The sequence below is a fragment of the Pyxicephalus adspersus genome, chromosome 5 (genome assembly GCF_032062135.1).
Source record: "Pyxicephalus adspersus chromosome 5, UCB_Pads_2.0, whole genome shotgun sequence".
Lineage (NCBI taxonomy): Eukaryota > Metazoa > Chordata > Amphibia > Anura > Pyxicephalidae > Pyxicephalus > Pyxicephalus adspersus.
Genome location: NC_092862.1, coordinates 86,116,113 through 86,132,597, shown reverse-complemented (window position 1 = coordinate 86,132,597; position 16,485 = coordinate 86,116,113). Strand labels below are relative to the sequence as shown.

General features: G+C 38.0%; 1 protein-coding gene across 5 annotated transcripts in view; it reads left to right on the top strand.

The window, feature by feature from the left end:
* The first annotated feature begins 829 nt into the window (after window positions 1-829).
* Window positions 830-16,485, top strand: part of MSANTD3 (Myb/SANT DNA binding domain containing 3) — a 160,805-nt gene continuing 145,149 nt past the window's right edge. Inside the window, exons 1-2 of one of the 5 annotated variants that reach the window (XM_072412013.1) lie at window positions 830-994; window positions 11,018-11,444. In XM_072412013.1, the coding sequence (XP_072268114.1) occupies window positions 923-994; window positions 11,018-11,444 (499 nt within the window). In that variant the 5' untranslated portion in view covers window positions 830-922. Of the gene's footprint in view, window positions 995-2,090; window positions 2,414-11,017; window positions 11,445-16,485 lie in introns of those variants that run through there. The other 4 variants (XM_072412014.1, XM_072412012.1, XM_072412010.1 and 1 more) reach the window with 4 other exon arrangements.

The window sequence follows — 16,485 nt, the reverse complement described above, 5'->3', positions numbered from 1 at the left end:
GAGTTGGGAGGACACCTGAGTAAGGGGTGGATGCATGGGTGTGGCTGGATGTGTCCAGGGGTCCTGGAGATGTATAAGAAGGGACAACAGCCACAAATCCCTCTCTTATTCTCTTAGCCTCTTATATGCTTATATACATCCTATGCCTCTTCTCCCAAATCTCCTATTCTCCTATATACATCCTATGCCTCTTCCCCCAAATCTCCTATTCTCCTATATACATCCTATGCCTCTTGGACCTCTCTTTCTCTTACTTACTCTCATTCTCTCTCAAAGGTACAGGGTACAGAGGACGGACTCTTTGCGTAACGTATCATTTTACTTTGTCTATGTGATTATTATTTAGCTTAATTGGAATAATTGTTGATTACTTGTTAATTTTGTTCTTTGTTAATAAATATCTTGTTATTTAGGATCTGTGTGATTATTAAGCTAATAGAGACTTAGTGAAGATACTGTCTTTCAAGAAAAGGGATAAGGGAAACAGGAATATTTCTTACACCCCTAAAGAGTTGTTATCTTCTTTTCTGGCTCCTTCTGGCTCCTCCAGCTTGTCATCTTGCTAGGTTTTTACAAACTTTCTGCTGTGTTTTTTTTTCATGCTGTTTGCTTTGGGTCATTGTCATGTTGAGACAGGAACCTTAGGCCCAGTCCGAGTTCATGAACACGGCGGAACAGGATTTCATTGAGGAAATATTTACTTTCCATTCAGCTTTCCCTCAAGCCCAGCTGATTTCCCAGTACCTGTTGCTGAAAAACGCCCTCACAGCATGATGCTGCCACCACCATGTCTTCTACATATAACATTGAAAAATTGAAGCAAAATTCAATCTCGACTGTTATGAAGTAGCCAGTGGATGGGACACAGGTCTGCTATCATCCTAGATATGATGTCTCAATAGCCCATGCATAGCCTACCACCATGGCTGGCACGTCTCCTATATTTTTGCTCATTTTAATTCTGCTGATTGTGCTTTCCATGCGCTCAATACATGTGAGTGTTGCACTTTCTTATCTTTATTGGTCTGAATATAGTCAGCACCTTAAACATATACTCAAACTTCCCTCTCTTTTCTTTGTATAGTGTATCTGATTGTATATACTGTTTATCTCTGTTGTCATTGATGGAGCCTATATTTTGCATGCATGCTGTCTATTATAGTGTTCAGGTAAGCCTTTTTCACTCCTATTTATTGGAAACAGAACAACCCTTTTTTCATGTATTAACACTGAGCAAATCCTTATTTTTACTAAGCTATCTCCCCAGTTATTTTTACCAACCTTTATTATCTGCCATTTTGTATTGTGGCTGTGCTTGTGCAGGCATATCACTAGCAGATGAGGTACAATCTTGTGATACCAAAATTTGTTTTTTGAGCATAACTAGCAGAAATGTGATTGCTATATATGCCATTAAAGGCTTTGTATTATTGTTATAATGGATTTTTTATTTTAGTATTGTTTATATTATGGTTTAAGTGAAGTGGCTGTACAGCTCATTTTGTTTTCTTATTTTAATCTGATCACACAAGTATTATTTACTTAATGAAGTATGGGTAGCACCTAATAAGTTAAATTTTTACTTAAGCAAAAATAGAGACAATAAGCCTGATTTATTAAAGCACTCCAATACGGGAGAAGATACACTTTCATCAGTGAAGCTGGGTGATCCAGAAAACCTGGAATGGATTTCTTCAAAGTCATATGTTGTTTGCCAGCAAATGTTTTAAATCCTGGACCAGATTCATTCCAGGTTTGCTGGATCACCCACCTCCACAGATGAAAGTGTATCCTGTCCAGCCTTGAAGAGCTCTAATAAATTAGGCCCAATATTTTTACAAAATGTTTATTTTACAGTCCTGATTATAATAAACATTTAATGTGTGGAGTGTATTATTTGTCAACCTAGCTATCCACATAACAAAATATTTATCATTCTATTCTCACATACCATTTTATTCTAAAATAGCTATATATTTTGAAAATAGTGTATGTAATACAGTTTGTGCACTACACTGCATCCCACTGAGTTAGTATTATTAGCTGGTCTTCTCTAGATCCAGTCCAGCTTTTACACATAACAGTCTGATGGCAGTCGTAGGAGGAAGGCCTTTTGCATGCAGTCAGGATGAAGAGCCTCAAATGGCAGCAAAAAATATTCTGCCTATTGACAAAAGAGCAAGGATTATCTTTAGTTTCCAGAATTTCTAAATGATAAAATAATTTTTGAAGGAGAAGGAAAATAACAAATTAAAAAAAATAAAAACAGGACCTGATCTTAGTGGATGGATTATCTTAATGCTACACGCAGCTGAGGCTCTTTGTCCAGGCAGTACTAATTGACTATTGCAGACCAGGCGCAAGCAAGCTCTCCTGGGACAGAAAGAAGCTCTCACGCCTGTCCTGATGTTTGGTAGGAAAATATGTTAATAATCACATGTACAGTTTTCTAATTATTTTTTTATAGCCTCTGTCACCTCACTCTGCCTTTTCCTGGACATTCTCCTCCTCCCTCTCTCAGTATTTATTATATTATTGCAACCCTCCTTCCTCATTATTCCCATATCCACTGATTCCTATGTATGTAAGTAGTTACAAATGTTACCAAATGCAACATTTTATTTGTAGCATGTGTGTATATATATATATATATATATATATATATAAATATATATATGCAAGAAATGGAAGTAGATTGCAGAAGTTGAATGGATCATAAACAAAATGTTATTGTGACAATTAGTAGTTTGCATTATATGCAAAAATCCGTATGGTCACTATGGTAACCTAATCTTTAACCTAATCTTAAAGTACTTGATATTTTTTTTTTCAGCTGACTGAAACATATTTTTTGTTGAAAAAAAGCTATAGTTTGGGATTGTCTGTTTCCCACAAACAATTCATGCTCATGTTTATTTTAGGATATGTTCTTTAAACTTTGTTTTATTTATTAACTTTTTTTTTCTTTTCTGTTCACATGGATTGGCTAATGTTAAAAGAGTAATTAGGACCGATACCCCCATGACATCCAAAAAAACATTCATTATGATATTTTAGATACTTTGTGTGCTTTGTCATTACTTTTAATTTTTCTACACCACAAGGTAAACAAATTGATGGGTGTAAAATGGTGCAGCCCTTTTATTAGGGGTCTGTTTACATTTGTTACTTTTCCTTTGTGGTTGATACACACCTATAGGTTGCATTTTTTTCTGAAAGGAATTGTGCAGATTTTCTTTACTTTTTCCGAAATGCCATGGATACTGTTGTTCCAGATATTTTAAAATCTTTGTTCAGATTGTAAAAGTAAATATGTTGTCAAAAAAAATATAAAAGGTAAGAGTGGCTACCTGTCTTTTATTCCAGGCAACAATATGAAAATCCCCATCTCTAGCAAACATATTCTTGATGTTAGAAGTCTGGCAAGAAAAAAGAGGATTTAGAAGCCTTAATGAATGACAAACACTTGGAATCTGATTTATTAAAGCTCTCCAAGGCTTGAAAGGATACACTTTTATCGGTGAAGCTGGGTAATCCAGCAAACCTGTAATGGATCTGGTCCTGGATTCAAAACATTTGCTAGCAAATAGCAAATGACTTTGAAGAAATCCATTCCAGGTTTTCTGGATAACCCAGTTTCAGTGATGAAAGTGTATCCTTTCCAGCCTTGGAGAGCTTTCATAAATCAGGCCCTATGACTTCATTGGTATTGCTGAATCCTGGCTTTGTTCTTCACATGACTGGACTGTTAACAGTCCTGGCTATAATCTCTTTCCGAAAGACAGAGTAAAATGAAAAGGTTGTAGTGTCTATCTGTATGTGAGACATATCTGAAAGTGAAAGAAAAAATTGTTGATGGAGCATGTGATGATGTTTTGACATTATGTGTAGAGTTGCATATGGGGATGTATAATACACAGTACACTCGGGAACCATTTTGAACAAATTTTTTGTTGACTTCAATTTTTAAGCTTATTTACACTATAATAAGTATGCTGATTCTGTAAGTGCAATTAGTTTTCTTCTACCGCGTCAGGTTTTTTCTCTACTGCTTATATTATTGCGATTACTGTAGCGTGGATTTGTATAGGCTATTCATTTACACGCAAGAAGGCCCTCCCCTCAGGCACGTTGTCTTGGTGTCACCTTTGACTCGGCCCTCTCATTCACCCCCCATATTCAGAACATTTCCAGGTCCTGTCACTTTCACCTACGCAACATCTCCAAAATCCGCCCCTACCTGTCCCCTGAGACCACCAAACTCCTTGTACATGCTCTTATCATTTCTCGTCTGGACTACTGTAACATCCTTCTCGCTGGTATTCCACTAACCCGACTCTCCCCTCTACAATCTATTATGAATGCTGCAGCCAGACTCATCCATCCTTCGCTCCGCTCCTCTTCCTCTACATCTCTTTGTAGTTCTCTCCATTGGCTTCCTTTTCACCTTAGAATCAAATTTAAGCTCCTGTGCTTTGCCTTCAAATCCCTACACAGTTATTGTCCCACTTACATCTCTGACATGGTTAAAAAATACTCCCCCTGCCGCTCTCTCCGCTCCTCCAATGACCTACTAATGACTTCCTCACTCATAACCTCATCACACGCACGAATACAAGACTTTTCTAGAGCTGCTCCAACTCCAATGGTCTTCCTCGTCCTATTCGGCTTGCTCCTACTTTCTGCTCATTTAAAAGAGCACTCAAAACCCATTTTTTCAAACTTGCCTACCCTATTTAATGTACAGCGCTGTGTAATATGTTGGCGCTATATAAATCCTGTTTAATAATAATAATAATAATAATAATAATAAAAGACAGTGTGGTCAGAGGTTGTGCGCTGCTGAAGTGAATAAGCAAAATTTATTTTTCCACTTACACACGTATTTCCTTTCTTTCAGATCATGTCTGGCTCTGCTTTTTCTCGTTGTAAGTGCCTAAACAACCCTGATTCATTTTGTTATATCTGTAGCAGTTTCACCATTCCCAGTCAAAGGGCGAACATCAGCACATTTTTAGAGCAAGCCTATTTGGCATATTTCAAAGTTAAACTTGGTGATTAAGTAAAGTCTTGGGCCCCTCATAAGCTGTGCAAACAGTGTGTCAAAGGTTTATGGATGTGGACAAAGGGAACATGTGATAAGATTCCATTTGTTATACCTATGGTTTTTGCGAGAGCCAGGAGAACATTTCAGTGACTGTTAATTTTGTATAGTGAAAACTTCAGGATATAACAAGAAAAATAAATGTAACATTGAGTATCCTAGTCTACCATCCGCTATACGCCCAGTGGCTCATTCAGATGAAATCCCAGTGCCGGTTTTCGTTACACTACATGTGTTACCGCTACATTATTATGGTGATGAACTAGGTGGCAACAATGATGAAGAGTTTGAAATTGAAGAGCACTCTGTTCTTGGGGGATTTGATCAGCATGAGTTGAGTGATTTGGCATGTGATTTGGGACTGTCGAAGGTGGCTTCAGAACTCCTAGCATCAAGACTGCGTGAGAAAAACTTCGTACTTTCGAACCAGAGAAATTGCATTTCTGCAGTACTTTAGAACTGACAGTGGCTTTGTGAATTGCCATAACATACCTGGTTTAATGGAGGAATTGGGAATTTCAATCTATAACTCAACTGAATGGCGACTATTTATTGATAGCTCAAAGCGGAACTTAAAGTGTGTCCTCCTTCACAATGGCGATATATTTGGGTCAGTCCCAATTGGCCATTCATTTTCTCTTTGTAAAGAATATGCAGACATAAAGAGAGTCATTGAGTTGTTGCAATATCACCAAAACAATTGGGTCATCTGTGTTGACCTTAAAATGGGATGCTTCCTTATTGTTCAGCAACGTGGACTCACCATTTATCCCTGTTATCTGTGCATCTGAGACAGCAGAGCTCGTGAGAGCCATTGGGTGGAAAGGAATTGGCCTCCAAGATCTGCCCTAAAACCAGGTGATCCAAACATTCTACATGAGCCACTTGTTGATAGAAAGAATATTATATTCCTGCCTGTGCACATGAAACTGGGTTTATTAAGTACCTCATTTTGGCATTTCTTAGCCTGTCATTTGAAAAAATAAAGGCTCGTGTGTTTGATGGTCCACAGATTCAGCAGCTCATTGAAGATGAACATTTCATCAGGACAACGTCAGAAGTCAAAAACAATGCTTGGTTATCATGCAAAGCCAATGTCAAGGACTTTCTTGGAAACACATGAGCAAATAATTACACAGATATTGTCAAGAAACTCTTGGAGAGCTACAACATGCTTGGTTGCAATATGAGCATCAAGGTGCATTTCCTGCATAGCCATCTTTCTATCTTCCTGGAAAATATTGGTGCAGTCAGTGATGAGCAAGGTGAACGATTCCACCAAGATTTTAAGGTCATGGACGGACAGTATCGGGGTAGATGGGATGTACATATGATGGGATTGTCCTAACACTACAGGAAAAGCTATAAGCGTAAATTTTTACCTTAACCGCTTACCCGAATAATTTTCAACTGTTTTACTGTTAAAAAAAAAAATGTCATAGAATAACAATAAATCCTTTGTATGAACAAAAGAAATGTAAATAAACAGTAAATTCAAGTTATTATTTCATTATTTTTTCATTGTATGTAAAATTTTTATGTTTTTTGACAAAAATAGAGGGTACCTTGTATTGTAAAAACTGGATGTGATAACTAGAAATTATACTCTGCCAGACCTAGTTCTTTCTAACAATGCAGAACTTATAGAAAATGTGCATATAAAACATAATCTGGGTAGCAGGGACCATAATATGATTTCATTTAACGTAAGTTGTAAACAGGAAGCAAATTTACACACACTGCAAAATATATTCCAATGGGTAGTATGTTTAGGAGGCTAAAACCAAAACCTATGTGGCTCACAGCTAATGTTAAAAAACCATAAAGAATAATAAAAGGGCATTCCAAAAGTATAAGAATGAAGGATCACCTTTATCATTTGATTATAAAGATTATAACTAAAAATGTAAAAAAAAAATCAAGTGTGCAAAACTTCAAAGTGAAAGACAGATTGCAAAAGTAAGGCAAGCTCCTAATAAAATTTTAATTTTTTGGGAAATTTATTATAATTTAAATAATAATAATAGCAAAAAAGATCAGATCTGAACATGTAGGCCCCTTAACTGGGGATAAAAAAGGCAGATTTACTAAACACTTTTTTAGCTCTGTGTACCAAAGGAAAATGGCAGAGCTCAGGTATAAATTGCAAACAGCAATGTCACAGCCTTAACATACTTTGGATACAATTAAGGGTGATGGATTACACCCACATGTCCTCAAAGAGCTGAGCTGAGGTATTTTAAAGCCATTTTTTTTAGAGACTCTTTAAGCACTGGTATGGTATTAATGGATTAGCATAAGGCCAATCCAGTACCTATCTTTAAAAAGGAAGCAAATTTATCACCAAGTAACTACAAGTTACTTTGTTTGCCACATTGTTTATTGTACGCATATGGTTCCCAAATATCTGTAAAATGTATTATTCATCCTGCTCTCTCTTTGCTGGCATGCAATCCCTATTTAATGTACAGCGCTGCGTAATATGTTGGCGCTATATAAATCCTGTTTAATAATAATAATAATAATAATAATAACTACAGACTAGTAAGTTTAACTTCTATAGTTGGAAAGCTCCTGGAGAATTTGATAAAGAACCACATAGAAAAGTTTCTGCTAGAAAATAATATAAGTGATAGCATTCAAGAAAGTCCAAAGTTGCCAAACAAATTTACCTTTTTATGAGGAAGCAAGTAAACAGACAGTGGAGTAGCAAAAGATATTGTATCCTTGGACCTTGCAAAAGCATTTTACACAGTACCCCACAGATGGATAATGTACAAGTTAGGGTCTAAAAGTTCAGAAAATTCAATCTTTAAATGGTTAGCGAACTACCTTAAAGTCTGCATCCAGAGTGTAGTGATTAATGATTCATACTTTTAATAGTCTAAGGTTATTAGGGGTGTACCCCAAGGGTTCAGTGTTGGGAACATTACTTTTTAACATCTTTATTATTGATACAATGTTTGGGTTTAAAAGTACCATTTCTGTGTTTGCACATGAGCCCAAACTATGTAATGTCATTAGGTCCATACAGGATGTCTATTTTCTACAAGCAGACCTAAATGTGCTGTTGGATTGGGCAGTCAAGTGACAAATGACATTTATTTTGATAATTGAAAAGTAATGCACTTGGGGGCTAGCAACATTCCCCTAGACCAGGGGTCTGCAACCTGCGGCTCCGGAGCCTCATGCGGCTCTTCAGCCTTCTTGTTGTGGCTCCCTTCGGCTGCCGCGGGGAGATCTCTGATGGGGGATCCCCTACCTCCCAAGACACTGCGGAGGAGGGGGATTCCCTATCCGGTGTTCTAATGAAAAAAATCTACCAGTGAAATAAATCTACCACGGGGCGTGTACAAATGGGTGTGTACAATGACATCCCCCTCCTTTGAACCCCAATTCCTCTGGAATGGGGAGATGTACAAAACCAAAAATGTAGGTGTAAGTGGGGGACACCTGTGACTAACACCCCCTAAAATTTAATTGTTAGGCTATCATCAGAACATAAAGAACTCTGCCCATCAAAAAAATCTACCATTACACATTGCTGGAGGCACATGAACTCCAATTTCTCTGGAACAGGAAGGGGGTACAGGTGAACAAAATTAGAGGTGCAAGTGGGGGACACCTGTGGCTAACACCTCCTAAAAACTCCACCCATCAAAAAAAACCCTACCCTGTTACACATTGTTGGAGGCTTCTAGCACCTAAACCCCAATTTCTCTGGAACGGGGGGGGGAGGCGGTACAGGTGACCAAAATAGAGGTGCAAGTGGGGGACACTTATGGCTAACACCACCTACAATTGAATCGTTAAGGCATCGTCAGAAAATAAAGAACTCTGCCCATCAAAATAATCTACCCTGTTACACATTGCTGGAGGCTTCTAGCACCTGAACCCCAATTACTCAAGATTGGGGGGTACGGGTGAACAAAATTAAAGCTGCAAATGAGGGACACCTGTGGCTAACACCCCTTAAAATTTCATTGCTAAGGCATCGTCAGAACATAAAGAACTCTGCCCATCAAAATAATCTACCCTGTTACACATTGCTGGAGGCTTCTAGCACCTGAACCCCAATTACTCAAGATTGGGGGGTACGGGTGAACAAAATTAAAGCTGCAAATGAGGGACACCTGTGGCTAACACCCCTTAAAATTTCATTGCTAAGGCATCGTCAGAACATAAAGAACTCTGCCCATCAAAAAAATCTACCCTGTTACGTTAGAAGCCTCCAGCTTCTAATGTAACAGGATGATACGTTAGAAGCTGGAGGCTTCTAGGGGCATAGTTCAGTGTTTAATTTATTTCAAAGTAGGCCTACACATGCACACTTGTTGTAACAGGTAAAATTAAAAAAATATTAAAACTTTTAAAAGTTTATAAACTGTGTTATGTTTTGCGGCTCCAGACTATTTTTCTTTAGTGGAAGAGGAGGCAAAAATGGCTCTTTTGATAGTAAAGGTTGCTGACCCCTGCCCTAGACACTATGAAGGAGGCATCTTCATAGTGTCTAGGGGAATACATTTGGGGGAGTCAAAAATGAAAAATGATCTGGGGGTTCTGGTAGTTTATAGATTTAATTGCATGCAATACCTAACTGCAAATTCTAAACCAAGCAAATACGTTCTTGTATTAAAAGAAGTATAGACTGCAGAGATCGAGACATAATCCTGCCCCTGTACAAAGCATTGGTCAGGCCTCATCTGGAATATGCAGTCTAGTTTTGGGCACCAGTTCACAAAAGGAATATTGGGAACTGGAGAGAGTGTAGAGAAGAGCAACTAAACTAATAAAAGAAATGGAAGAACTCAGTTTGAGGAGAGATTAGCTGAATTGAATCTATTCTCCCTTGAGAAGAGACATCTCACCTATTAGACTACACAGGCATGCAGTTCTTTATGCAATACAACTTTTAACTTGAAGCCACTACCATGAAACGCACTCCCCATAAATGTAAACTCCATAATAGAAAAAAACAAAAACAGACAGATGCATCTACATCACTGGGTATTGTTTTCACTTCCACTTATTTCCTCCTTTCACTGTGTAATTGTTATCTAACTTCAATTTCTATAATATCACTCTACTCTACTTCCTTCTGTATAGTTTCACTCATCTCCTTCAGCTCCTCTCTCAATTTTGTCACATGGATAGATCTTCCTGCCATTTTAGAATAAATTTTAACATAAGTTAAACAATTTGTAATTTTGTAATTATAAAAGGTGACATTATAGAGGATGGCATAATATCTCTATGTACCTGGAAACTCTTATTCTGATCTGGGTGCTGTAATGTGACTTATCTGTTAGTTTTTTTTTTTTTGTAAGAGTGTCAATACCATGTAGGTTATCGTAGTATGCTGTGCTATAAACATCACCATTACATAAACACATGATTTCTTCTTATGAATCCTTATAATGGGCTATTATATAAAGCTGTGTCTGCAATATTATTTAAGCATAAAGAAGGTGATAATCTAACAATTGATTAACTTATAAATTAACTTATATCCAGTTATCCGTATAAACGGATATATGTCACAGAAGGATGGAGCTATTCTGTCGTCATACCAAATTTTGCTATTCATAGAAAAAACCTGCATTCCAAACAATTCAGGGAAATATAAACGTATGTTTTTTAAAAACTACTGCACTTTATGGCATGCATGGGTTAAATATTAATTACAAGATCTGAATGCATAATTGCACTGTGCCATTGACAAAATAACAGTCTGTGTTCTGCCTGATGTATTTTGTCTGTTATGAGTTCTTTAAAGACAGACTTTTAAGCATATGCTAGGATGTTTGTGTCCTTTTTAATGTAGTATTGAATTAAATAATTGATACCATGCTTGCTCCAATGTATTTAAAGATGTCTCTCTTAGCCTAATGCATGATTTTTGTTTTCTTTTAGATTTTCAACTTGTCAAAAAAAATGCAAAACAACGATGTGTTAAAACCAGCTAAATACTTTTCTGAGTTGGAGAAGAATGTGTTGTTGGCTTTGGTAGAAAAGTACAAATATGTCCTGGAATGTAAGAAAAGTGATGCTCGCACTATTGCTTTAAAACAGCGCACCTGGCAAGCACTAGCACATGAGTATAATTCTCAGCCTAGTGTGTCTTTGAGGGATTTCAAACAACTAAAAAAATGCTGGGAAAATATCAAGGCAAGAACCAGAAAAATAATGGCCCATGAAAGAAGAGAAAAGGTTATGCGTTGTGGTCTTGGATCCAGCAATATAAAAGAAAAGGTTGCAAGTATGATTCCAGATCAGATTTATTATGTACAGACACCATCTGAGGAGGAAAGCACATATAATCATGAACCCTCCAAAACAGGTAACACAATATTATCAAAGACAAACAGACATATTCTTTAAAAATGCTTTTATTCTTTTTTTTATGTGATCTTGTACATGGTATTAGTGTTGGTCGAATAGCTCAGTATTCGATTCGACAGCTTTTCGATCGAATAGGGAGATATTGTTTGGGTGATCAAATACCGAATTCGAACACCAATAAAGTCAATGGTGGGAAAATTCCGGTTATTTTTTGGGACTGTAAAGAACTGCAAGTCCTGTGTTTCTGGATAGAGAAACTCTATCCAGGAATAGGGATAGTGCTCCCTGATTGGCTGAGGAAAGCTTTCCTCAGCCAATCAGAGAGCACTAGAGGTTTTGAATGGGGAGACTTGTCCCCATTTAACCTCTAGTGCCGGGGATAGCACACTGTTCTCATAAATGTGACCACAGCCATATTCATTGAGAATATCCCCAGCACTAAAGGTTTATTAACCTCTAGTGCTGCGGATCGCATACTGTTCTCAATGAATGAGACCACGGCCGCATTCATGGAGAAGATCCCCGGCACTAGAGGTTAAATAATGGGGAGACTTTTCCTCATTTAACCTCCACTGCCCAGGAATACCACACTGACAGAAGGATTCCCACGGCTGTGCAGCAAAATCACACACATTCAATAAATTGCTTTAAAATAAAAAATTTTTAACACTTTTTTTACACACGAATTTGCGCTGCCGAAACCCGTGGTTTTTTGGATCGGGTCTATCCGAATTCGAACAGCCATATTCAGGTCGAATATAAGGACAACCCCAATTCGACCATCAACACTAACTAGGACCTTTATATAATAAATATAGCTCCTGTGTATGTTTTAGGGTAGCTGGATATATTTACATTTTATTCTCTCTCTCTACCTCCCATGCTTTTGAGATTACTATTATTTTATGCTGAACTATTTAAAATGATTACAGAAGATCACAAATTATAAATTTGACAAATGTTTCTTCATGAAAAGCTCTTATAAGGATTTTGAGATTTATTCATTTTAGGCTTTAAAACTCTGCTACTATTCTGACCATATATATATATCACTGTTTAAAAGATTAAGGGAACAATCAACCAACACACTAAAAAGTCAAGTAAGCTTCTAGGATATCAACCTGTTCAGATGAGCAACAAAGCAAGCAGCAGGATCAGTATCTGCATCTTGAGATGGGGGAACACTGCTAGAGCACTACATAAAGACCTGTGTGTGTGTAAGTTTCTTACTAAACTGTCAGAAACAGATTCCATGGGGGGGGGGGTCATGTGGGCTTGACATCCTGTAGTAAAACCTGAGTAAAGAGTACTAAAAAATAGCAGCAGCCCTTGCTTCCTCTTAGCCGTGCAGACTGATGGGGCTGTGCACAGCTGAAGTGGATTTTAAAACCAGATTAGTTCTTGACTCTATCTTGCACTACCATTGGCTGCTAAGACTTTATAGCCCCCAAGTAACCAGTGCCTGTTGTAGTGTTTAGCTGGGGTAATCTGTGCTAGAGAGTTCTTGTCTGATTTACTGTTGCTGACCTTGCCTGTTTCTGATCCTGTGGATTTATGCTGCCTGGACCGACCTTTTGCCTGTGGCTCCAACTCTGTTTGTGTCTTATCCTTGTGTACCTCGTCTGGTGGACGAGTGCATGACCTCGGCTCTGTATTCTGGACTTGTCTCTGTTGGAATCTTGGTACTTCTTTATCTGTGAGCTCCTGGTCCTCTGCCAGCCCTTCCCCAGGCACCATCCTACTATGTCTTGGGGGCTGTGTGCTGGGATACACAACCAGTCTCCAGGCATGCTATAGGTGAAGAGTGCAGTGTTAGATTGGGGGACTAATGTCTGGTGAGTACTGTAGTAAGGACACCAGAATTGGCAGGTTTGCCATTGGTACCTCGTTCTCTTTACAGTTGAAAGTAGGTTAAAGCGTACCTAAACTCAAAAATTTCACTTTACATAAAAGGTAAAAATTCTGTTTGTATTATTTTAAGTGCAACACCGTTTTTAAAAAAAAAAAAAAAAAAAGGGTGCAGCATTGCCCCCAAATCTCAGGTGCCTAGGCCAGAGGTCAGTAAACTTTTTAGACTACTAGGCCATTTCAGGAGGTCAAGAAGGCACTATAGGCCAGAAGAAACATGGTTTCCAAGGAAAGGTTTTTTATTTAAAAATAAAGTTTGATCAATGGGAAACATGATGTTGCATGTTCTTAGAGACAGATAAAATATCATGGTCTAATGATGAGCTGTTCAAATAACTGACATACTGCATATAGGCACATGAGTTGTGATAAAAATTATGCGTTCAAGCACTTAGTTTTTCAGCGTAATCCATTCCTTAGTGGCTTATTCATTTTGTTTTTTAATAACTGCTTTTACATGATTTTGTTTTCAATGAATTACACAATTGGCCTGATTTTCTAAACCACTCAAAGACTGGAGAAGATAGACTATCTTGGGTGAACCTGGGTCACCCAGCAAACCTGGAAAGGATTTCTGAAATCTTTTCCTAATATTTGGCAAAAGTTTTCAATCATGAACCAAATAAATTCCAGGTTTGCAGGTTCACCCATGTTCTCCCATAATAGTTTATCTTTTTTAGTCTCACAGAGCTTTAATAAATCAGGCCCAATGTACATCAATAAAGATTCAACTGAATTTTTTTGGTCACTAAAATTTTAAATGTGATTTACATTTTGTTATTTTGCAGCTTAAAATACCACCAACAAAAATATATATTTTTTCCAGCTGTATTTACTCAATGCCAAAAATAGCATATGAGTGAAAGATAAAACAGCAATAAATCAGAACAAAAATAAAATTGCAGAGATAATTCAAAGATCAGTGCTTTATGGAACCACATTTTCAATTTATTATAATTGGATAGGTATTTATGGTAACTATAGTTAAAGAACTAATTATTTATCCAGTTTGATTGCATAAATATTTACCAACATTTGCACATTTAAAGAACTGTGTAAACGCAGTCAAATTGAATGGTGATCATTGATGCACTGGAATCTGCAATTCATTCCACATACTTTCAATATGGTATAAATCTAGGCTTCTGACGCATTCACCTTTTTCCTCTTCAACCACTGCATGGTCAATTTTGCTCTGTGCTATTGTCATATTGGAAAGTAAAACATCTTTCTATTAACAACTTTCTTGCAGAGGGCAGTGGGTTTACCTAAAAATTTGGAAGTATTTATTTTGCCCCAAGAAAAGGGAGGAAAAAGAGGAGAGACATTCCTACATGCTGGGGTCTTGCCACACCTCACTCACTTGAGAAAGTCTGATTTCCTTCATCCCCTCTTGTGCTGCTGCTTCACTGACAGGCACAATCTTCAAGTCACAAACTCTCAATACCCAAACCCTGCAAACTTTGCAGCCAGGGACCTTTTTTCAAAATGTAAATCGCAGTCAATCTATATGATACCTGCCTATGCACTATAGAATTACTGATCCACATGATCACAGACCATGAAGTCTTTATGAAACCCCTGAGGAAGCCTTAATCGGCGAAACACGTTGTGTAAAGACACTACAAGGTTGTGTATAAAAAATTGTGACAAGCTATGAACCTTGAGATGACACCTACTGCGTCATCAAGTTTGGATCATCCTAATTTTAGTGCACTCTGTCTAGTACTTCATGATTAAGAACACCCTAATGAAGTAATCAGGGAACTAATCCTTTATGTTGTGTACTATGACAGTACCTTTGAATATCTCTATGACTGTATTACTTGTGCAAATATGATATTAGTTGAAAGATAATTGTATTTTGTATGATATTATTACACTATAATTGTTGCCAAACTAAACACCTTCTTTGTGTGGTTTCTTGGACCCACAGTTGTTCTTTATTGTTTTTGCATTTATTTTTCCCCATCAATTTTTAATTCTATTTTGCAAGTGCTCCAGTCACAGAAACAGCCCCACAACAGAATGCTATCACCTCTATGTTTTACTGTAGTATATGGTAAGCTTTATTGGCTTTCTGCCTTTGTATCATTGGGAGTTGAGGCCATATAATTTGATTTTAGTTTCAACTGACCATAACACCTTTTTCCACTTGGCCTCAAAAACTTTAACCTCCCTTGCAGTAATCCCGAGTGTGGCTCGGGGATCATTTTCAGTACCAAAAGCGGTACTCCCAAGCCACATTTGGGGTGGAATTGCCAGGGAGTTTAAAAAGCTTACCTGGTAAGCGTTGCCCACGGCGTCCCCCAGCGATGCCCGGCCTCTTCTTCTCTTGGCAATGCACGGTCAGAATCTGTGTAACCTGGTGTTGCCCACTGGCATCTGCGCCCCTGGCGTGTGAATGTTGGGGACGCAAATGCTGGCTGGGCATCTGCATGCGAGCCTGAGGCTGGAGGGTGGGGTACCGCTTTTACATTTTTAAAAATACGTTGGGCCTGATTTATTAAGACTCTCCAAGGCTGGAGAGGATACCCTTTCACCAGAGAAGCTGGGTGATCCAGAAAACCTGGAATGGATCTAGTCCAGGATTCAAAACATTTGCTAGCAAATAGCAAATTACTTTGAAGAAATCGATTCCAGGTTTGCTTGATTACTCAGCTTCACTGATGAAAGTGTATCCTCTTCAGCCTTGGAGAGCTTTATTAAATTAGGCTCTTATTATTCATAATGCCAGGGAGGTAAGGTGCCTTTCTCATCTAATTTGAGACTTAATGTGGCCTTTTAAAGTGGCTTTTTTATTCTTGCAACCTTCCCATACAAGCCATGTTTGTGAAGCACTTTTGGCATTGTTCTCATGCGCACACAATTAGGGATGAGTGAGAATGCCCCTGGCATTCTTGCCAAAAATTTCCTTAAGGTTCCGAAACCATCGGAAATCACAATAGGGAGGATTATCACGGCTGCATTCATAAATACAGCCGTGGGAATCCTCCTGTCAGTAAGCGATTACCGGGCACAACAGGTCAGAATGAGGGCAAGCGAGACTCACACTGTGTTCCTGGATAGAGTTCTATCCAGGAACACATAGTACAGGACTGCAACAGCAATCAGATGAGCGGAGCTGCTCC